Source organism: Balaenoptera physalus (genome assembly GCF_965194825.1).
Source record: "Balaenoptera physalus genome assembly, chromosome: 7".
NCBI classification, from domain to species: Eukaryota; Metazoa; Chordata; class Mammalia; order Artiodactyla; family Balaenopteridae; genus Balaenoptera; species Balaenoptera physalus.
In genome coordinates this window covers 90,160,036-90,183,758 of record NC_138886.1, presented here as the reverse complement: position 1 = coordinate 90,183,758, position 23,723 = coordinate 90,160,036, and the positions used below count along the sequence as shown (strand labels likewise).

Sequence of the window (23,723 nt, the reverse complement as noted above, 5' to 3'; positions counted from 1 at the left end):
AGCAGTATATAAATAGGATAATATATCATGACTACACTAGATTTAAGAAATACCTGGTTGATTTAAGGATAAAATCCAAACATTATATTATCACCTTAATGTTTAAAGAAGGAAGAGAGAAAAAGCTGTTACCATACTAGAAATAGAAGGGGACTCCTTAGTCTGTCAGAGTTATCTACAAAAAAGCAACATACTTCCACTCCTAGCTATATACCCAAGAGAAGGAGAAACATAAATCCACATGGAAACTTATACACGAATTTTGAATTGTGTAGCTACACTATTCATAACAGCCAAAATGTGGAAACAACTCAAATATCCATCAGCTGATGAATGGATAAAGTGTGGTCTGTTTCTACAGTGGAATATTATTCAGCAATAAAAAGGAATGAAGCACTGATGCATGCTACAACATGGATGAACCTCAAACAGATTATGCTCAGTGCAAGAAGCCAGTCACAAGAGGCCACATATTGTATGACTCTTTTATATGAAATGTCCATAATAGGCAAATCCATACAGGCAGAAAGTAGATGAGTGGTTGTTGGGGTGAGGAGGGTAAGAGTTGGGATGGCACGATGGGGAGTGATTGCTAATGGGTACAGGGTTTCTTTATAGAGTCACCAAAATGTTCCAAAAGTAGGTAGTGGTGATGGCTCCCAACTATTAAAATACTAAAAACACTAAATTGTATACTTTAAAAGGGTGAATTTAATGATATATAAATTATATCTCAGTAAAGCTATTATTAAAAAATACTCAATGTTGAAATATTGAAATTTTTCCCTTTCTGGGAATAAGACAAGCAGGCCCACTGAAGGTCCTGGCCAGTGCAGTAAAGCAAGAAAAAGAAAAAAATGTTTTAAAGGTATAAGTAGAAACTTAAGGACTTCCCTCGTGACACAGTGGTTAAGAATCCACCTGCCAGTGCAGGGGACACCGGTTCGAGCCCTGGTCCAGGAAGATCCCGCATGCCACGGAGCAACTAAGCCCGTGGGCCACAACTACTGAGCCTGCGCTCTCGAGCCCATGAGCCACAACTACTGACCTCGTGCACCACAGCTACTGAAGCTTGCACGCCTAGAGCCTGTGCTCTGCAACAAGAGAAACCACCGCAATGAGAAGCCCACGCATCACAACAAAGAGTAGCCCCCGCTCGTCGCAACTAGAGAAAGCCCATGCACAGCAATGCAGCCAAAAACAAATAAAGAAATAAATTTATTTTTTTTTTAGAAAATTAAGTAAAGGAAGGAAAAATCTCTGATTAGCCCAGGTAAAATCGTTGTATACATAGAAAATCTGAAATGGTGGCGGGGAGGGGTTGGGGAGAGTGAAATGAGTAAAGGGGCTCAAATGTGTGGTGACAGACGGAAAATAAATTTTCAGTGGTGAGCACATTGCAGGGTATACAGGAGTAGAAATATAATGTTGTACACATGAGACTTATACAATGTTAAAAATCAATGTTACCTCAATAGAAAAAGAAAAGGAAAATCTGAAATAACTTTCAGAAAAATTACTAAATCATCTAACATGTTTTCCAGATATACAATTAATAAATAAAAATGAATTGTGTCTTTCTATGGTTAGAGAATTAAAGAAAAAGATGTATTTTTTTGTTTTTATTAAACTAGACAAATTCTAAAATGTACATGGAAATACAAAGGCCAAAGAATAGCCAAGCCATTCTTGAAGAAGAACAAGGCTAAAGGACTTTCTGTCCTAAATATCAAGTCTTATTATAAGAAGCTACAGTAATTAAGACAGTTTGGTAATAACACAAGGAAAAACAATAGACCAATGGAACAGAAAGTAGCACAAGAATTCATTCACATTCGGCTACTTGGCTTTTGAGAGAAGTGGCCCTGCCAGGTGAATTTAGAGGGACTGAGGAACAAAGACAGAAGAGACTGTAGATATTAAAACAGGCCATGGACTTGTTCTGCTGTGCTCCAGAGACTAGAACCAAAATCAATGGACAGAGGATACAGACAGGCTGATTTGGGTTGATTTTAAAAAACAAAAGCCCTTTCTCATAACTAGAAGTGTCCAACTGAGCTGCCTACTGAGATGCTGAGTCCACTAGACTGAAAGTATTCTAGTAGAAACCAGATGACATTCTATTGGAAATGCTGCAGAAGGTAATTCTCAGACACTGAACTCGATGATATCATTTTTTTTCTGGGCTAAGGGATTTTCTTTTTTTTTTTTAATTTTTATTTTATATTGGAGCATAGTTGATTAACAATGTTGTGTTAGTTTCAGGTGTACAGCAAAGTGATTCAGTTGTACATGTATCTATTCATTTTCAAGTTCTTTTCCCATTTAGGTTATTACAGAATTTATTTATTTATTTATTTATTTATTTATTTATTTAGGCTGCTCTGGGTCTTAGTTGCAGCACGCAGGATCCTCGTTGCTGCATGCAGGATCTTTAGCTGTGGCATGTGGAATATTTAGTTGCAGTGTGTGAGATCTAGTTCCCTGACCAGGGATCAAACCCGAGCCCCCTGCATTGGGAGCACTGAGTCCTAACCACTGGCCACCAGGCAAGTCCCTAGGTTATTACAGAATATTGAGCACTGTTCCCTGTGCTATACAGTAGGCCCTTGTTGGTTATCTGTTTTAAATGTAGCAGTGTGTACATGTCAATCCCAAACTCCCAATCTATCCCATCTCCCCTACCCATCCCCCCTGGTAACCATAAGTTGGTTCTCGAAGTCTGTGAGTCTGTTTCTGTTATGTAAATAAGTTCATTTGTATCACTTTTTTTGAGATTCTGCATATGTGATATCATATGATACTTGTCTTTCTCTGTCTGACTTACTTTACTTAGTATGATAATCTCCAGTTCCATCCATGTTGCTGCAAATGGCATTATTTCATTCTCTTAATGGCTGAGTAATATTCTATTGTATGTATGTACCACATCGTCTTTATTCATTCATCTGTCAATGGACATTTAGGTTGCTTCCATATCTTGGCTATTGTAAACAGCACTGCAATGAATATTGGGGTGCCTGTATCCTTTCGAACCATGGATTTCTCTGGATATATGCCCAGGAGTAGGATTGCTGGATCATCTGGTAACTCTATTTTTAGCTTCTTAAGGAGCTTCCATACTGTTCTCCATAGTGGCTGTACCAATCTACAGTCCCACCAACCATGTAAGAGGGTTCCCTTTTCTCCACACCCTCTCCAGCATTCATTGTATAGATTTTTTGGTGATGGCCATTGTGACAAGTGTGAGGTGATATCTCATTGTAGTTTTGATTTGCATTTCTCTAATAATTAATGATGTTGAGCATCTTTTCATGTGCCTCTTGGCCATCTGTATGTTGTCTTTGGAGAAATGTCTATTTAGGTCTTCTGCCCATTTTTTTTTTTAACTTAGTTGACATGTATCTTTATTTATTTGTTTATTTATTTTTGGCTGCGTTGGGTCTTCGTTGCTGTGCGCGGGCTTTCTCTAGTTTCAGCAAGCGGGGTCCACTCTGGGTTGCGGTGCATGGGCTTCTCATTGCGGTGGCCTCTCGTTGCAGAGCACAGGCTCTAGGCGCACGGACTTCAGCAGTTGTGGCTCGTGGGCACCAGAGCACAGGCTCAGCAGCTGTGGCACCTAGTTGCTCCACGGCATGTGGGATCTTCCCGGACCAGGGATCAAACTCATGTCGCCTGCATTGGCAGGCACCAATTCTCAACCACTGCGCCACCAGGGAAGCCCTGCTGAGTCTTGATAAGAGGAAAAATCTAATGAATTAGTGCCGTTCCTTGTATTAAGATTTGAGTAAAGTGTAAGAGGTTACATTTGATATAACAAGTGTTCCTAGGGCCTATCATTTCTTCATTTCATCTTCATTTGATTTCCTATTGTGCTGCAGTAACAATCATTTCGGGAGGCTGGAAAGGATGAAGGGATTGAGGCAAGAGTACAGATGAAGGTTCATATATGATATTACAAATGTGCAAAATTATAAATCAAGCTAGGAAATAGTTAAATAAATTATGTTGGGGCTCCATTCTCTTACCTTGTCCAGCATCCTTTATAACTACCTGGAAAGCTGAACTTCTCAGAATTTGCCTCCACAAGAATATGGTGGCTCAGGAAGGAGCAGGATGGTGGCCATTTCCCTCCTACCCCATGCCATGTTCTGCCCCAGGTTTTGACCTGCTTGTGCGGACACCCAGCCCATGCTTCCAAGTTCCTCCTCAACTGCATACAAGCAAACCCTTTGAGCCTAGGGTTGCTCACACTAGCAGCTGGTGTGTCCTTAGGGTGATAGAGCCAGGGAAGAGGCCTGCATGGGCCCTGGAAACTAAGCCACTAGGGCAGGAAACTCTGGGGTGTTAGGTGCATGCCCAGAGCATGACCTTGATGGGGAGGTGCTAGCTGTGAGAAAGCATGTGGGCCCCTTGCTTAGTGGGAAAGGGAGAGCCAGAGGAGGACCAGTGTGGAGCCCATTTCAGAGACTCCAGAGATACCCTGTCACCCAGGTCTAAGTGTGGGACTAGGATTACAAACCAAGAAATATCATGAGTGGAAACCATAGTTTTCAGAGAAGGAAATATTCTGAGTGGAGAAATCATATGGTAAAGACTTGGGTGTAGTGGTTTCATGATACACCACAATTCCCAAAAATGATGTCCTCTGTGATATCGTATGTTTCTAAATGTACTTTGCTCTTGAGATAAGCAAAGTACTACTGTAGTGTAATACAAATCAAGGAAACTATTCTGAAATAATCTGATTTGGGAACAAAACGTACAGCAAATAAATATGTGAGAAGCAAGTAGGTTCTCATACATGACTGAAGAGAGCATCTTCATAAACTTATCTGTGGATCGGGAGGAGACCTTTAATATTTGCCAGTCTAGTCTTGTGTATGAATTCACACCTCCCAGGTATCCATTCTTTTGTATTCATGACCTAAACCTAAATGATTCAACTGTCTCGAGAGTGTGACATTCATGCACAGGTGTTCAGTGATGGCAGTGACTGTGTCTCAATGGAATCTTGGTGTCCTTGAATCAGTATCATGGCATTTTGCATAATCATAATTTGTTCTTCTTCACCTACTAATATATTCAGCTTATGTAAGCCAGAAAGAATCTTACTATATCCTGTCTGGCTGTCCTCAAACTGCCATCTATTTTATCTTCCCATTTTCTCCTTAATTTCTTAAAAGAATATCTACAGGAAATGCCTCCATGTATTCAACTTCCCATTTGTTCCTTAACAAATTCTGCTACTACTGCGATTCTGCTGTGGCATTTATGGTTGTTGTGAAAGTGTCCTCTCAAATGTCCAGTGGGCCCCGGAAGCTATCTAATCAGCCTTCTCTTTTTTTTGTCATTTTCTTATTGATTGCCCTATTCTTGGAAGTCAGTCTGTTCTTACTTCTATCTTTCTTACTTTCTTTCTCATCATCTTTTACTGCCCTCACCCCACCCACTTACACATTGTAAACATTGATGTTCCCCATCCTCCATAGCCCTCTTCTCTATCTGTCCTTGCTCTCCCTCAAGATCTTGTTCATCCATTAAGCAAACATAAACGAGCAGTAATCACATTGCTTTAATATATGCCATTGAGCTACGGATCTATTCTAAGCTCTAAACTGTCTCCTGAGATTTATATTCAAATTGCCAACTTCCATTTGTTCAACTTGGCTTAGATCTCTCCCACACATTGCATCAGCACATCCAGAAGAACAAGATGTACTATCTACCCTCCAAAACTTGTTATTCCTCCTGTATTCCTTATTGTGGATAACTCATGGAAATACAGAAATGCAAGATTTACCTAATTACTGGTTTTACTGCTCAGAGGGGTTTTAAATTTTGGTTTTTTCTCTACTTTTTATAGATGTTTATTTAAGTTTAGGCTTGAAAGGAGATGTGAGTTTATATCATGTCCCTATAGCCAGGATATTGTTTTGCTTATCCAAACTAACCTGTTTTAACACTTGTAATATTCTGACAAGAGTTCAAGAGAGTTTAGGTTAAATTTTGTAGAGGAGAAATTTTGTGCAAAGAAAATCACATTTGGTATTTATGGTTTAATTTCCATTCTTAAAAACTACAGTAAGTCATTTTTTGCCATAAGAGTGTGCATTCAAAGCTAAAAATATAACGCATGTTATTATAACACTTAGTTTTGTAGAGTTGCAAAATAACCTAGGAATAGACATTTTTAGTATGTGCATTGGCAGAATCAGGTCCTCGCCTGTTCCTATACATGATGGGGATGGAAGAGAAACAAAGGAACCAGCAGCATTAACTAGTTCCACTGTGTGCCAGATGCCTAGTTCTCTGCTGGACACAGTGCTCAATAAATCCTTCAACCCAATGATGTACCTTGTTATCCTCCAGTTTACAGAGGAAGAAAGCTGAAGTATTACAGAGGCTAAATGAGGAAACTAAAGCTTCACAGAGTTAAATGATTTGCCTGACTTGCTGAGAAATGGGAGAACAAAGAGTGACTTCAAGTTAGTCTGATTTCTTTCTTTCCACAACAGTCAAGCTAGAGTCACTTTACAGCTCACCCCTGCAGTGCTCCTTCCCCCAGCAGAAATGGAAGGATGGGTAGAACTATGTTCTGCAGCCCACATCAGCAGAAACCGACTCTCATCACCATTATGGCTCCACACACCCATAAAGCCATAGGAGTCAGACGCCTTCGAGATGAAAACCAGATTGCCTGAGTGTTTGGAGAGCAGACGTGGTAAACGTCACTTCAGAGGCATCAGGGCCAGAATTCATCTTGGCCTCTTGCCTCCCAGGGAGGACTGGGTGAGTCACATCCTTCTCTGGGACTAGGTTCTTACCTTTAAAAAAGTCCCCTGTTGACAACTCAGGTGTTTCTCTCTGGCGTTCTGGATATGGCATTCCCACTTTGGGATGAGTCACCGCAGACACAGCCTCCAGAACTGGTCTTTTCCTATAATTTTCCTCCTGCAAACCCTGAAACCCATGCTTAGCGTGAGGTTTGTGAGACGATTACACATATGGTAGTTTTAACATTTGTTGGGAAAGGGATTCTTTTCTACTGATACACTGTCTGAAGGAGATGGCTATAAATCAGAGTAACCACAATATTTACAAAGGTATTTAGTGGAAAAGAAGACTTTGGCAACCGGTTAAGCCATCACTCATGGGGGATGAAGTGAAGCTTGCTTGCGGTTTAATAAATCAAAACACAGTGTGTTTGTCCATGGCCTCATTTTTTCCCTATTACTGGTGGGTGATCTCATCTTTTTCATTTCCATTAGAATCTTTCAGCATCCAAGAGTAGGAAAAAGTTAATGTTAACTTCATTTATTATGTTGTATTTCCATTTTTAAACAGAAATTTAATTTTAATTCTGCCAGATTTGTGAATGCAGTTTTCAAACTCTTCTAAGATTTGTGGAATTTTTATGAATAGTATTCTGGAAATTACTGACTTTTTTGTGTATGTACAAAGATACCGTTTTTGAATTAAGTTCTTTTCTCAATTTGCCCAGATGAAACTCTGGTCTTAAAAAGAATAAAACTAAACCCCTCCCTGCAAATTATAGCAGAATAGTAAATTTAGAAATTGCTAGAAAATGTAAAGAAGACTAAAATTATCCATGGTCATACCCTGTTGAGATAACTAATGCATAAATAATAGTATTTTTAAATACAATGCTCATCTTTACCCTGCATTTCTGCCAGAGTGAAGAGTTTGAGTGTTGCCACTCACAGGAACATATGTAAATAACCTCTGCCTTGCCACAGTGGGGTAATTAACAACAACTTTTTATTGTTTTAAAAATTCAAGCCTCAGAGATATGGGGACATATGTATATGTATAACTTATTCACTTTGTTATAAAGCAGAAACTAACACACCATCGTAAAGCAATTATACTCCAATAAAGATGTTAAAAAAAAAACCCAAAAAACCTCAAGCCTCCACTTTCTGATAGCCTGCTCTTTTCTTCAGTCCCTAACTTCAGTATCATCTTTTCCAGGAAGCTTTCTCCCGTTCCACAGTTCGGCCATTGCACGCTGGCTGTACTACTTTGCCAGCACTGATTACACCCTGCTTTGTATTATAAATAATGGTTTCCATATGTTTTCCCCAAATGTATGTAAATTCCTTGAGGACTTACACGTATGTGTGCCGGTGATTAAGTCATTCAACAAGTTTTTTTTACTGAGTGCATCTTGAACTCACTGCTGAAATCTGTAACGATAAATAAGGTTGACAAAGTTCTTACTTACAGTCAATTAAAGTCAGTTCTTACTACTAAGGGATCAGACAAATGGCTGCCTCAGTATTAAACAGTATGATCACTTCTGTGGCTGGGTTGTGGGGTGTTATTGGAAATATGCAGGAGATACCCATCTGGAGCTGTCAGGGCAGTTTTTAGCAACATTCAGCACAGATGATTCTCCCCCTCTTTCCAACACTCATATCTCTTGGTCTTTACAGCCCAACTCCCTTGCCTCACTTAATAATCTCCTTTGCTGATTCCTCCTCTTCATCGACTTGATCTCAGGCCTGAAACCTCTTCTCTAGCTATAATTTCTCTCCAGGTAAGTTTGATCATCTGTATTACCATCTGTATGCTGGAAATTTCTAGCTGCTTTCTTGACATATCTGTTTCAGTGTCTAGGAGTCATCTCAAACCTAAGATTAAATATGACTATAGACATATTTAAACTGAAACTTAAAAGTTAAATAATGAGTTTGGATACAGAGCGATAAGGTAAGAGAGAATGGTCTAGCCAGAGAGGATAGCGTAGGAGAAAGGCCCGATAAAACTGGCATCTTTTGGGAAGCGAAAGTGATTGTGAGGTGTGGAGGACTGAGTGCAGGAGAGAAGCAGCCAGATCTCCACAGGCCCTAAAAGGGATATTGGAGGTTTGGAGCTTTACCCAAAGGCCACAGGAGAGGAGCATAACCAGTTTGGCATTTTATCAATAGATGGATAACTCTGTAGTTTGGCTTATGAAGTGAGTGGAAGGATCAAGTCTAGGGGCAGGGCTCCATTTAAGAAACGATTACAGTAATTCAAGAGAGGGAGAAGATTTCTCTATGAGGGTAGGGGGGATTTCAAGACCTAATTAGAGGATGTTTTGCCAATGTTCGCTTCTAGGAGTTCTATGGTCTCATTTTTTTTTTTTTTTTTTTTTTTGGCTCTGCTGCATGGCATGTGGGATCTTAGTTCCCTGACCAGGGATCAAACCCGCACCACCTGCATTGGAACTGCAGAGTCCTAAACACTGGACCACCAGGGAATTCCTGGTGTCATGTCTTACGTTTAAGTCTTTAAGCCATTTTGAGTTTATTTTTGTGCATGGTGTGAGGGTGTGTTATAACTTCATTGATTTACATGCAGCTGTCCAACTTTCTCAGCACCACTTGTGGAAGAGACTGTCTTTTTCCCATTTTATATTCTTGCCTCCTTTGTTGAAGACTAATTAACTGTAGGTGTGTGGGTTTATTTCTGGGCTCTCTATTCTGTTCCATTGATCCATGTGTCTGTTTTTGTGCCAATACCACTGTTTTGGTTATTGTAGCTTCGTAGTATTGTCTGAAGTCTAGGAGGGTTATGCCTCCAACTTTGTTCTTTTTCCTCAGGATTGCTTTGGCAATTCTGGGTCTTTTATGGTTCCATATAAATTTGAGGATTATTTGTTCTAGCTCTGTGAAAAATGTCATGGGTAGTTTGACAGGGATCGCATTAAATCTATAGATTAGTTTGGGTAGAATTTTAACAGTATTAAGTCTTCCAATTCAAGAGCATGGGATATCTTTCCATTTCTTTGAATCGTCTTCAATTTCCTTTATAATGTTTTATAGTTCTCAGCATATAAGTCTTTCACCTCCTTGGTCAGGTTTATTCCTAAGTGGTTTTTTTTTTTTTGATGCGATTTTAAAAGGGATTGTTTTATTTCTTTTTCTTGTCTGATTGCTGTGGCTAGGACTTCCAATACTATGTTGAATAGAAGTGGTGAGATTGGGCATCCTTGTCTTGTTCCAGATTTTAGTGGGAAGGCTTTCGGCTTTTCACTGTTCACTATTTTGTTGGCTGTGGGTTTGTCATAAATAGCTTTTATTATGTTGAGATATGTTCCCTCTGCATCCACTTTGGTAAGATTTTTTATCATGAATGGATGTTGAATTTTATCAGATGCTTTTTCTGCATCAATTGAGATGATTGTGTGTTTTTTTTTCTTTTCTTTTGTTGATATGGTGTATTGCATTGATTGATTTGCATATGCTGAACCATCCTCGTGACCCTGGGATGAATCCAACTTGATTGTAGTGTATGATCTTTTTTATGTGTTGTTGGATTCAGTTTGCTAATATTTCGTTGGGAATTTTTGCATCTATATTCATTAGAGATATTGGCCTGTAATTTTCTTTTTGGTAGCATCTTTGGTTTTGGTATCTGGGTGATGCATTCTCTGACATAAATCATAGCAATGTTTTCTTAGGTCAGTCTCCCAAGGCAATAGAAATAAAAGCAAAAATAAACAAATGGGACTTAATCAAACTTATAAGCTTTTGCACAGCAAAGGAAACCATAAACAAAACGAAAAGATGATGTACGGACTGGGAGAAAATATTTGCAAACGATGTAATGCACAAGGGCTTAATTTTCAAAATCTACAATCAGCTCATACAACTCAATAACAAAAAAACAACCAACCCAGTCAAAAAAAGGGCAGAAGACCTAAATAGACATTTCTTCAAAGAAGACATACAGATGGCCAAGAGGCACATGAAAAGATGCTCAACATTGCTAACCATTAGAGAAATGCAAATCAAAGTTACAATGAGGTATCACCTCACACCAGTCAGAATGGCCATCACTAAAAAGTCTACAAATAACAAATGCTGGAGAGGGTGTGGAGAAAAGGGAACCCTCCCCTACACTGTTGGTGGGAATGTAAATTGGTGCAGCCACTATGGAAAACAGTATGGAGGTTCTTACAAAACTAAAAATAGAGTTACCATATGATCCAGCAATCCCACTCCTGGGCACATAAGTGGAGCAAACTCTAATTCGAAAAGATACATAAAGCACCCCAGTATTCATAGCAGCACTATTAACAGTAGCCAAGACATGGAAGCAACCTAAATGTCCATCGACAGATGAATGGATAAAGAAGATGTAGTGTATATATATACACACACATACACACACACACACATACACACACAATAGAATACTACTCAGCCATAAAAAAAGAATGAAATAATGCCATTTACAGCAACATGGATGGACCTAGAGATTATCATAGTAAGTGAAATAATGCAGAAAGAGACAAATACCATATGCTATCACTTCAATGTGGAATCTAAAAAATGATTCTTTTTTTTAACATCTTTATTGGAGTATAATTGCTTTACAATAGTGTGTTAGTTTCTGCTTTATAACAAAGTGAATCAACTATACATATACATATATCCCCATATCTCCTCTTTCTTGCATCTCCCTCCCATCCTCCCTATCCTACCCCTCTAGGTGGTCACAAAGCACCGAGCTGATCTCCCTGTGCTATGTGGCTGCTTCCCACTAGCTATCTATTTTACATTTGGTAGTGTATATATGTCCATGCAACTCTCTCACTTTGTCCCAGCTTACCCTTCCCCCTCCCCGTGTCCTCAAGTCCATTCTCTACATCTGCGTCTTTATTCCTCTCCTGCCCCTAGGTTCTTCAGAACCTTTTTTTTTTTTTTTTTAGATTCCATGTATATGTGTTAGCATACGGTATTTGTTTTTCTTTCTGACTTACTTCACTCTGTATGACAGACTCTAGGTCCATCCACCTCACTACAAATAACTCAATTTCGGTTTTTTTTATGGCTGAGTAATATGATTCAGATGAACTTATTTACAAAACAGAAACAGACTCACAGACATAGAAAACAAAATTATTGTTACCAAGAGGGAAAGGGGAGGGATAAGTTGGAAGTTTGGGATTAGCAGATACTAACTAGTATATATAAAATAGATAAACAACAAGATCCTACTGTATAGCACAGGGAACTATATTCAACATCCTGTAATAAACCATAATGGAAAAGAATATGAAAAAGAATACATATATTATATATATATGTATATATATTTATTTATATATCCATTTATATATAATAAAGGCTTTATCCAGGGCTTTGGGCAAGGTTTACAAGAATTACAGGAACTAAGAGAAGAGAATTTTCAAACTCTTTCCAAAATAAGCACTTTTACACATTGTTGGTAGAAATATAAATTGATAGATTTTTTTTTATATAGGTCATTTTATCAGCCTTTACTCAACATTAAGCCATCTGCTTCTACAAATGTACAAAAGTATCTTAGAAGGATATTCATTGTAGTATATAAAATAGTGAAAAATTACAAAGAACCTAAAAGATTATCAATAGACAATTGGTTAAGTTACAATATATTGTATATCTATACAGTGGCTTGCCTTATTGCCTTAAAAATAACAAAGTAGATTTGTGTTTACTGATATGGGATATATCTTGGTACATTAAATGGCAAAAGCAATCATAAGTAGTTTATATGGCAAGTGTGTTTTATTGAGAATTTGGTATATCCCAGGCAGTATTTGTAAAGAACTCCAAAAACTGATAGGGAAAAATGGGCAAGCAACTTGAACAGACTGATCCCAAAATTCAAATGGCCAATAAATGCATGTAAATGTTCAACTCCACTAGTCAAATGAGGGAAAATCTATTTTAAATCACCATCAGATACCATTGCACACCCACCAAAATGATTAATAGTAAAAAGACTGATAGTACCAATTGTTAGAATATGGAACAATAGCTATTCTCATATACTGCTGTTTGATGGTAAATTGGTACCAACACTTTGATATTATCTATAAAAGTTGAAGATACACATACTCCTAGGTATATATTCGAAAGAAATGTGTGCACATGTATATACAGAAACATGCATTAAAATGGCACAGCAGTGATCAGTTTGCAATATATACATATATCAAATCATGGTACACCTTAAGCTAATAAAGTCTTATATGTCAATTATATCTCGATAAAACTTGGAAAAAATAAAAGTGAAAGTCATACAAGTAGAAACTGAGAGAATTTACCTCTAACAGATGTTCATGTTAGAATTAAAGGATATTCTTCAGGCAGAGGGAAAATGATCTAAGAAAGTTTGAGATGTAAGAAGCAATAGGAGCAAAGAATATGGTAAATACAGCAAACAGTGACCATATAATAAAGTCATAATAATGTCAAGTGAAGTCTTTTTTTTTTAAGCTAGAATTCAAAAGTACAAGTGTGACTGAAATTAAAACTCTGTAAAGTCCTTTGTTCGTGAGGAGGATTGAGACATGGATTAATTTGGACTTTGATGAGTATGCATGATAAAATATCTAAGGTAACCATTTGACATACAGAAATAGAGCATGTGACATCCCAACTAATATATGGGAAAAAGCAAAATTTTAAAAAGCTAATCAAAAAGAGGCAAAGAGATAAAAAAATGTTTAATAAAATTTAAAAAGTCAATTGTGGTGGAACTTCCAACTATGGCAGAATGAAGAGGTCACTGAATCGTCTCCATAGGAAAATAAGTGTAAAGCTGGAAAAATTGTTTAAAAAGAACTGTTTCAGGACTGAGGAGATTGACCAAAGGCAAAGAACAAATAATTCAGAGCTTGATTCTGCCTCTCTTTTAATATCTATGTTCACTCATGATGACCTAGATAGTCTTTCTGCAAAAATATCTCCCTTATCCATCCCATACTCTTTATTGTCACTAATGGAATTGAAATGACCATTTTGTTTGTAAATACATTTTGATTGCAAGTAATAGAAACTTCAAATAAGCCTAAGTACAACATGGGTGTATTGAAAGGACACTGAGAATACCCTCTTATTGAAGGGCATTAGGGGTTCCCAAGGGCCTGGGGCCAGGAATGAGGTCACCCTCATGGTCCAGGCAGTCCTCACGGACTCTCATCTTGCTTTCTTTTTCTGAGTTAAATCATCTCTACCATTTTCTGTATGTTCACTTCATTCTCCTCTCAGTAGGTCTTGCCTTCTGCAGGACAGCTCCCACTGTGTTGACAGGCATGTGGCCAATGGCCCATCTCAAAGAACCCAAGCCTATTTACCTTCAGTTCAAGCAACTTCCCAGATTGGTGGTATGGCCCTCAATTTCAGATTTTTCCAGAAAACCTGATTTAGCCAGCTTGGGTCATGTGTTCACCCCTGGTCCTATCAACTATGATCTCTAGGGCAAGTGCAGGTCATAAAAGCTTGGCTGGGTGTTGGTGATATAATATAGTACAGAGTTAAACATATTTAACAAAAGTATTTTCACATAGACTATCCCAGGTAAAGCTTTTGTAAGAAAGAGAAAAGTTATTAAAATTTAATATAACTTTCTTCAATCAGCATGTATTTATCTTTACTTCCTGAAGAGAACATCTTTGTACGTTGGAGTGCTCTATTGTGTAGCCTAAGGCAAGCTTTGTGCCTATTAATCTGTCAGTAAATATTTACTGATTATTTCTTTTTAGTTTGTTTCATTTACAACAATACTTATAAGTGATTATTGAGATTTTTTTTTTAATTTATTTTTGGCTGCGTTGGGTCTTTGTTGCTGCGTGCAAGCTTTCTCTAGTTGTGGCGAGCAGGGGCTACTCTTCATTGAGGTGCGTGGGCTTATTGCAGTGGCTTCTCTTGTTGCTGAGCATGGGCTCTAGGTGTGCAGGCTTCAGTAGTTGCAGCACGCGGGCTCAGTAGTTGTGTCACGCGGGCCCTAGAGCGCAGGCTCAGTAGTTGTGTTGCACGGGCTTAGTTGCTCTGCAGCTTGTGGGATCTTCCCGGACGAGGGATCAAACCCGTGTCCCCTGCATTGGTAGGCTACCAGGGAAGTCCCAGTTATTGAGATTTTATATAATTTTTAGCTCTTTCTCATGAGAATTGTCCTTTAATTATTATATACAATGTTCAAGGACTGTGGTTGCTTTATTTAATTTTTTCTGAATATATACTTAAATTACTGAGAGGTTTTTTTTTTCTTTTTTAGAGGTGGTTAAAAACCATTTGTTATAACACACAAAAAGCAAATTCCTCTCTGGTTAAGAGTTGTTTTGCTTTTAAACTGACGAATTTCAAGCAGGCTTTAGTGAAACAAACAATATTTTCACTATGAAATCACCAGCAGGATTGCAGGAGGAGCCATGCCATCATCTATTTATGTTGGTATGCCATTTGATATCTGTAATTCAGAACGGTGAAAGTAAATTTTAACTGCTTTCATGCTGAAAATGGCTTATTTATGTCTTTGGAAGGGAGAATTAGCAATGATCAAGCACTTAGCAGTGACCATGTTTTCTGTCTACAATTCGATGACTCTCCTTAGTTCAGTTTATTTATTTATTTAATACAATTTTTAAAGGTTACTTTCCATTTACAGTTATTACAAAATATTGGCTATATTCCCTGTATTATACAATACATCCTTGAGCCTATCTTACACCCAAAATTTGTACCGCCCACTCCACCACCCCTATATTACCCTTCTCCCCATGCCCCCACTGGTAACCGCTCATTTGTTCTCTGTATCTGTGAGTCTGCTTCTTTTTTGTTATATTCACTAGTTTGTTGTATTTTTTAGATTCCACATATAAGTAATATCATATAGTATTTGTCTTTCTCTGTCTGACTTCTTTCACTTAGTGTAATGCCCTCCAAGTCCATCCATCTTAGTTCAGTTTCTTGAACCATCACAAACCCTATGCAAGCATTATGCTCCATGTCAGATGGGAATCAAAGACTGAATCAAACCATTGTAATTAATCCTGCTTCCTCATATTTTCTCAGGGACTCTTCCTCACTACTCCACTGCTCCCCGCCCCCAGTATCAACTTGGCTCATTTCATGACTGTCATCCACAGCTGGACACTAGCTGCCCTTCCCTCCCAGAATCCTCATTATGTGAGTAATAAATCTCTTCACACCCTCTTGCAATGTGTGGAACCATCAATGTCGACATCCGACCCCAAGTTTGGTGGGGGGTGTCCATCATGTTCTGTGGAATGGTCTCAACACCATACTTAGAGTATGTAGCAATGAGTGCCTGGTAGAACATGGTAGTAGAGGGTGGACATCAGTTGTCTGGTGCCCAACACCTTCCCTTCTTCTGAAAGCACCCCCTTCCTTTGAGGAACTTTTCCCTCATAGGCTGACACACCCTTGAAAATTATTCACAGTGGAATACTACACAGTCATTAAAAAGAACACAGCAACTCTATCTTCACAGGAAAAGCTCTTCAATACACATTGTTTAGTGAAGAAAAGAAATGTGAAAACAATATGGTGTAGTATGATTATATTTATTAAATTTTCTCTATTGAGGTATTTTTAATTGAGGTGTAACTTTCCTATTTGCTGTGGGTCCATAGAGATCTGTAATATGAGAAGAGATCTGCAAGATACTCATCCAGGGAGAGAGGGGTGGAGACTAGAATTGGGCTTATATCAAAGAAGAGTTTAACTTAGCTTTGACCATTTAATTTTTATAGTGAGACTGCATTTGTTAATTACTTGTATAATTAAAGAGAAATGAAAATGTGATATTTCTCACCAAAAAGAAAGCAAGAGGAGACTTAAAGAAATACGGCAGGGACTTCCCTGGTGGTCCAGTGGTTAAGACTCCACACTCCCATTGCAGGGGGCACAGGTTTGATCCCTGGTCGGGGAACTAAGATCCCTCATGCCTCGTGGCACGGCCAAAAAAAAAAAAAAGAAATATGGCAGGCCGAGATAACCATATGTACCCTCCCCTGCCATTTTAATCTTACAGAAATTCTGGATTAAGTACAACATGTTTTAAGTACATAGTCAAGCTCAAAAGAAAGAAGTAAAAATGTCCTGAGAGCCAGAAATAAGGAGAAAAATCAAAGCGAGAGCAGGAGCTGGTGTTGGCCAGCCCACAGGATCTCAGAGCAGATCTGGGCCCTGGGTCAGAGATGGAGGACAGCCTGGGCTGCATCAGATGCTAGGGTGGATCCTCCTCCAAGAGCTTGGGGCCTCAAAGACTTCCGTCAGTTGAAAGAGGAAGAGGAAAAACTGCCAGCCACCCCAAAGAAGCTGCAGGGAACTTGGCAGGTGGAGAAACTCACCTCTTCAGATTCCTGACATAGATATATACAGGGTCTCAGTTTACCTTGCCTACGTGTGGGCTAGGTAGAAGCCCAAGTCTGGAAAGGAATATAAATTGTAGATACAGGGACTCCTCCAGGCTCTGAGAAAAGCCACCCTGAAACTTACCTGGAGGGAAATTCTCACACATACATAACTCACAGACAAAAATGACCCCAGATGAAGCAAGTGCACATTAAAAAACTGTACATTAATTGGGACTTCCCTGGTGGTCCAGTGGTTAAGAATCCACCTTCCAATGCAGGGGATGAGGGTTCGATACCTGGTCCGGGAACTAAGATCCCACATGCCGCGGGGCAGCTAAGCCCGTGCACCACAACTGCTGAGCCCATGCGCTCTGGAGCCCGTGCACCACAGTTAAAGAGCCCATGCGCCGCAACTACAGAGCCTGTGTGCCATGACTAGAGAGAAGCCCATGCGCCGCATTGAAGAGCCTGGGCGCCGCAACAAAAGATCCTGCGTGCCACAGCTAAGACACAACGCAGCCCAAAAATAAATAAATAAATTTAAAAAATATTTTTTTTAAAATTATACATTAATTGCATGAAACAAACTTCTGTTAAGTGAGAATTATAGAACAATCTGGACAAAAACTACAAAGTACAAGGTTTAAGATATCAAAGTAATAACTAAACAAATAGATCTAATTTAAAATATAGGACAGTTTTTTTACAAAAGCCTATTGGAAAAAGAAACAAATTGACTCTAAATTTTTTAAATGTGATTAGAATTTTAAAAATGCAGAAACCAGTGGATAAGTCAAACAACACGTTAAATATTACTAAAGAGAACATTAGAAGATTTATTTGAAGAAATCACCCAAAGAACAGAAAGGTAATTAGATGGAAAATAAATGAGTTCAGTTAAGAAGCGTGGAATTAGGTGGTTCAGCGTAATCTAATGAGAGTTCCAGACAGAGAGAATGAAATAGATGCTATATTTAAAGAGAAGAATGTTACCTTGTCAGATATCCTCAGTTGTTTGTCCAGTGTAGAAAGATTTGAATGACAGGATTCTGTGTGAAAAGAGGGACTAGGTTTAAAGGAACAATTATAACTTTACTTTGTATGTGAATGTATCATCTCAGAATTTATAAAGGACATTTAAAAAAGAGGAAAAAGGGAACTGTCAAACTGTTTTACAAAGTGGCTGTGCCATTTTACATCTCACCAACAATGTCTGAGGTTTCCACTTTCCCCATTCTCACCAACACTTGCTACTGTCTGTCCTTTTTATAATAGATACTCTAGTGGATCTGAAGTGGTTCTGTATGGTTTTAAGGTAGATTTCAAACTAAGCATCCTGCAGATCTATTTTTCACCCTGAACTATTTTACTTCAAGCTATTTATGATAGTTCAAATTGTTGTTGAATGCATTTCTAAACTACCTTATCTTACAAAGTCTAGTTGTAATTTAAATTGAAAATAACCGTATGTTCGCATTTCCTGACTCTATTAGTCTTTATCCAATCTTTGATTACAGTGTTTTTAACATGTTTAAAATAGTGTATTTTTCTGATAAACACGAACTGCACAGTATCACCATCACTGCCCACCCCACCCCCCAAAAGAAAAGGCTGATTATATTTCTTGCCTCAAGAACTTGAAGATTGGTTACTTCGGAAAAGCATGTTTGAGGTAATCACCTTTCTCTTGTAATTAATTAAATGCTTTCAGACCTTCATAACCATGTTTGCATAAGTCAGGGTCTTCAGGCCAGTCATTTAGGAGCATCCTACCAGAATATCATCACTTTCACATACAAAGGTGTGGGCAGAAAAGCCCATATATTTGCAAGTGCTCTTGGAAGAAACAAGAGGGCCCTGCTTAAGCAAGTTCACTAATAGTGTGTCAGTGGAGGCATGCTTCAGCAAAGGGCTTTCAACTCCTCTAGTTCTGTTAGTATAACAAATTGTTAACCACTTGTTTTAAGATTTTTTTCAAGCTCAAACTTTGGTTTCTTCTCTGTATGTTTTCTTCTTTATAAGAGGCAGTAAACTACATCTGGTTAGTATTCAGTGCTTATGGCACTTGTAAATAAAGAACCCTCTTTCTGTTACAAATGTGTAAATGCTCTGCTTACAGCTTTTGATATTTAAAACAGCATGGAATATGTGTTTGTCTGAGGCTAAAGTATGACCTTTAGGAAATTAGAATCTGTTCTTTGGCTATTTTATCTTTAAAAAAAAAAAAAGCTTGACTTTGTTGGCCCACATCCTCTGTTTCCATTTTCTCTTATTGCTGGGCGCATAATCCACATTGGACAGTTGTGCAAGCCTCTGGGGTCCTGGGGCCCGAGTTCCCCTCCAGCCCTTCAACACGATGTCTCTCTATTCCCAAATAAAGCTAAAGTTTGTGGAGGCCTTTTCCATTTCTTTGGTCAGCCTCAGCCTCTGGAAATTAGTATGTTTCTTCAAATATTATTTAAATGTACAAGTTAGCTGAACTTTAATAGAAAGAGATTAGGAAAGATAAGTAGAAAGCTTATAAACATTCAAACAAATGTCTTTACAAGTAAAATTTTCATGGAACAAAAATTTCTAAGCTGCATCTTTTGGCCCTTTTTTATTTCAAATGTGATTCAACTAATTCCAGTTGAACAAAATCATGTGACCATATTTTCAGAATAGAGAAGTGTTAAACAATTGCACTTCTATGTAAATGAGCCAAGAGGGAGTCAACAGTAAGATCTCCATATTTTCAGACAACTTTAAGCATTTCCACACATTGAAATACCCAGAGGGTGGGAATGCACTGAAAACATTATCCAGAGCACACATAAAAGTAATAAAAATTTATTGTGCATAAGATAAGACCTTCAAGAAAAAAAAAATCCAGAAAATACTTATCAAAAGATGTGCCCTTGGGGACTTCCCTGGTGGTCCAGTGGTTAAGACTCCGAGCTTCCACTGCAGGAAGCCCGGGCTCAATCCCTGGTCAGGGAACTAAGGTCCCACATGCTGCGCAGCAACCAAAAAAAACAAAAAGATGTGCCCTTGGCTATTAATCGTGACCCAAGAAAAGACATATTGACTGCTTCCCAAAACAGTATTTCAGATACCTCTACATCAAGAAAGGCTTGCAGATTGTTAATCTTAATTTAGGAAAATCAGGTAAAAGAAAATAGATTTTATGTTCTTTGTCCCAAATCCTGGAACATCTGTACACAATATTTCATGCATTTATGGTCACTGCTCTTCAGGACAGACATGACAAGAGTTGGAAAAGACGCAAAAGAGACAGCAAAGTACTCTTGATGGCTACAGAGCTTCCAGATGAAGAAAAGAACAAAGCATTCTCCACGCTGGATGGCAGTGGTAGAGGGGAGGCATTCGTGTATTTACTTGTTTAATGTTTGTCTTCTCCACTAGATCATACGCTTCATGGGCTCAGGGATGCTGTCTTTTGTATTTTAACTTTTTGTTGAAATATATAGACACAGAAAAGGGCACACATCATAAATATACAGTTGGATAATTTCTTACAAAATCATAGAACCACCGGCCAGAAGAGGAAGCAGAGCAAGAGCAGCCCCCAGAGCCCCTGTGCTCCCTTCTGTCATTTCTTCCACAGCGCCAGGGCCAGGGCCCACCCACCTGCCACAGGACTCTACAGGACAGGGTTGGCACCTGTCACTGCAAACGGTGTCCATATGAGGTCCGTCCATGTGGAGTATAACTGGTGATCATTCACCTCGTTGCCATGTAGCCTTCCGTCCTGTGGATAAGCCACAAAGCATTCACCCAGTATTCTGTTCCTGTGCCCTTCCAGGTCCTGGCAATTGTAAATAGTGCTGCTGTGTGCATGTCTTTTGGTGACACATGTACATGTTTATGTTGGGTAGAGTTGCTGAATCTTGGGGCAGATGTATGTTCAGCTTTGAGGTGTTGCCAAACAGTTTTTCAAAGTAACTGTGCCCATTTATACTCTCACCAGCAGGGTGTGAGGGTTCCAGTTGCTCAATTCAGTTTCAACACTGGTTTTGTCAGTTGTTTGTAGCCATTCAGGTGTTTATGTTGTGGTATTCCATTGTGGTTTTTATTTGTACTTTCCTGATGCTCAGTGTTATTTTGTTCACCAGGACATATCCAGCATTTAACAAAGTGCCCGTGGTTTTTATTAGAGCTCTTTCAATGCAAGTGACAGAGGATGGGACAGAATCTTAACTCACATTGGCTTAGCAAAAAAGGAAATTTAGGGACTTCCCTGGTGGTGCAGTGGTTAAGAATCCACCTGCCAATGCAGGGGACACAGGTTGGAGCCCTGGCCCGGGAAGATCCCACACGCCGCGGAGCAACTAAGCCCATGCACCACAACTACTGAGCCTGTGCTCTGGAGCCCGTGAGCCACAATTACTGGACCGGCGTGCCACAGCTACTGAAGCCCACGCACCTAGAGCCTGTGCTCCGCAACAAGAGAAGACACCACAATGAGAAGCCCACGCACCACAGCAAAGAGTAGCCCCCACTCACCACAACTAGAGAAAGCCCGCGCGCAGCAGCAAAGACCCAACACAGCCAAAAATAAATAAATAAATAAATAATTTTTTTTTAAAAAAAGGAAAGTTAGTCACTCCAGTAGTTGTAGAGGGCTGGAGTAGTTCAGACAATCAAAGAAAGGTTGCCTGCGCTTGGGGATCTCACCAAGATAAGAGGATTTTCCCTGCCGTTGAGAGCCCCTCATCTCTGCATGGTTCTCTGCTGGTTCTCTGTCAGGACAACACACGGGCCTCATACAGCCTGGAAGAGGCTGTCTGCTGAGCAACCCCTGTAGGAAAAGATTTTGTCCTCCCAGCATCTACCTGTCAGTTGGCCCAGGACACATCATATGCTGTTTGTGAGGAGCTGACAGTCTGTGATGACCTGAGCCAATCCTGTGAACAGGGACAGGTCTTTTACCAGAGGAGGGGTAATAAGAAAGCTTGCCAGGCAAAGAAAAACAGGTCTGACAGTCCACAATAGCTCCACACAGTAGACACTCTGCAAATCATTTTGAGTGAATGAATTAGTCAATCCAAGTTCATCATGTGTGTAGGCCTCATCATGTATGAGAGGATGATCTTGAAATACTTTTACTTAAGAGGCCCTCTAGGGACTTCCCTGGTGGTCCAATGGGTAAGACTTCACGCTCCCAATGCAGGGGGCCCGGGTTTGATCCCTGGTCAGGAAACTAGATCCCACGTGCATGCCGCAACTAAGAGTTCACATGCCGCAACTAAGAGTTCACATGCCGCAACTAAGACCCGGAGCAGCCTAAATAAATAAATAAATAAATAAACAAACATTTACAAAAATAATAATAAAGAGGTCCTCTAGGAGAATAAAGCAGTTTCAGGACAAGGCAGCAAAGAAAATCCATCTGCCCTCAATCAACTTAAGAGATACTCCATGCTGAAAATTTGAATTGTTACAAGATGCGTTTTGCCAATTCATGGATGGTCTGTAGAGAAATGCATAAATGAAAGCATTTTCCGTGTTTGCTACTCTCCTGTTACCTGTTTTGAATCTCAAGTCAAGCCCAGGATCAGCTGGCCCCTTCCTACTGCCCAGTCCTGAAGGGGATGCTTATATCATTTGTGGCCAGATGACAAGACGTGTGTTATTCTAAGACCCAAAAAACAACTATGCATTTTCTCTTGAGCCTTTAAGGGAAAAATGGGAGCCCCTTATTAAAAATAATAATAATAATAAGCAAAATACTTACACCCATGGCAGGACATAAAGAGGTGTATAGAGTAAGGATCTAGGTGAATTTTCCTCTCTCTCTCACAAATGTCATGTGGGATCCTGGGTGGGAATCGTGAAACAGAAAAAGGACATTAAACAAAAACTAAGATAGCTGAATAAAGTATAGACTTTAGTTATAAAAGTGATGTCCCAAGATTGGTTCATTAATTGTAACAAATATACCACACCAATATTAGATGTTAATGATATAGGAATTCTCTACTATCCTCCTGATTTTTCTGTCAGTCTAAAACTGTTTTTAAAAAGTTTGTTTTTAAAATAAAAATTCAGTAGAGGGGCTTGAAAGCAACCCATGTATGGGGGGGGGTGGTGTTGGTCCCTGAAGCATAAGCCTTATTGGTTTTAGGGTGAATTCACTCTGACCTCCCTCACTTTGATCAGCACTGAGCCAGACTGTGGGTCACCTGAAATTTGCTTCGAGAAAGGCATTGGGGTCAGGAGGCCAGCTCAGCTTGGCTTCTTTACTTTGGGCTTGGGGTCATTGGAGCAGCCTTGCAAGTCTCTGAGACTTTTTTTTTTCTTATTTTTAAAATGGGCATAATTTTATATCCCTGACTCATAAAGTTATCCTGTGATTAAATGTATAAAGACCTGGCAAAGTTAAAAGTATTGTGCAAATAGAATAAATTATTATCGTCCTTTGGACTATTTTACCAAGGTTTGTTTTCCCTCTCACGTTTTAATTCTCTTGCCTAATATTCATTTTATTTTATTTTTCCTTAAACCATCAGGATTTGATGTAATACAAAATTTCAACCATTTATTTATTTATTTATTT

General features: G+C 39.1%; 1 protein-coding gene across 4 annotated transcripts in view; it reads left to right on the top strand.

Annotated features, from left to right (window-relative positions):
* The window catches only part of CENPP (centromere protein P), a 236,977-nt gene that overhangs the window by 202,745 nt on the left and 10,509 nt on the right, over nt 1-23,723 (top strand). For 3 of the 4 annotated variants that reach the window (XM_082469888.1, XM_082469885.1, XM_082469887.1), the window contains exon 6: nt 15,858-15,971. The exons of the other annotated variant lie outside the window; for it this stretch is intronic. In XM_082469888.1, the coding sequence (XP_082326014.1) occupies nt 15,858-15,971 (114 nt within the window). The remainder of the gene's footprint in view (nt 1-15,857; nt 15,972-23,723) is intronic. 4 annotated transcript variants of the gene reach the window in all.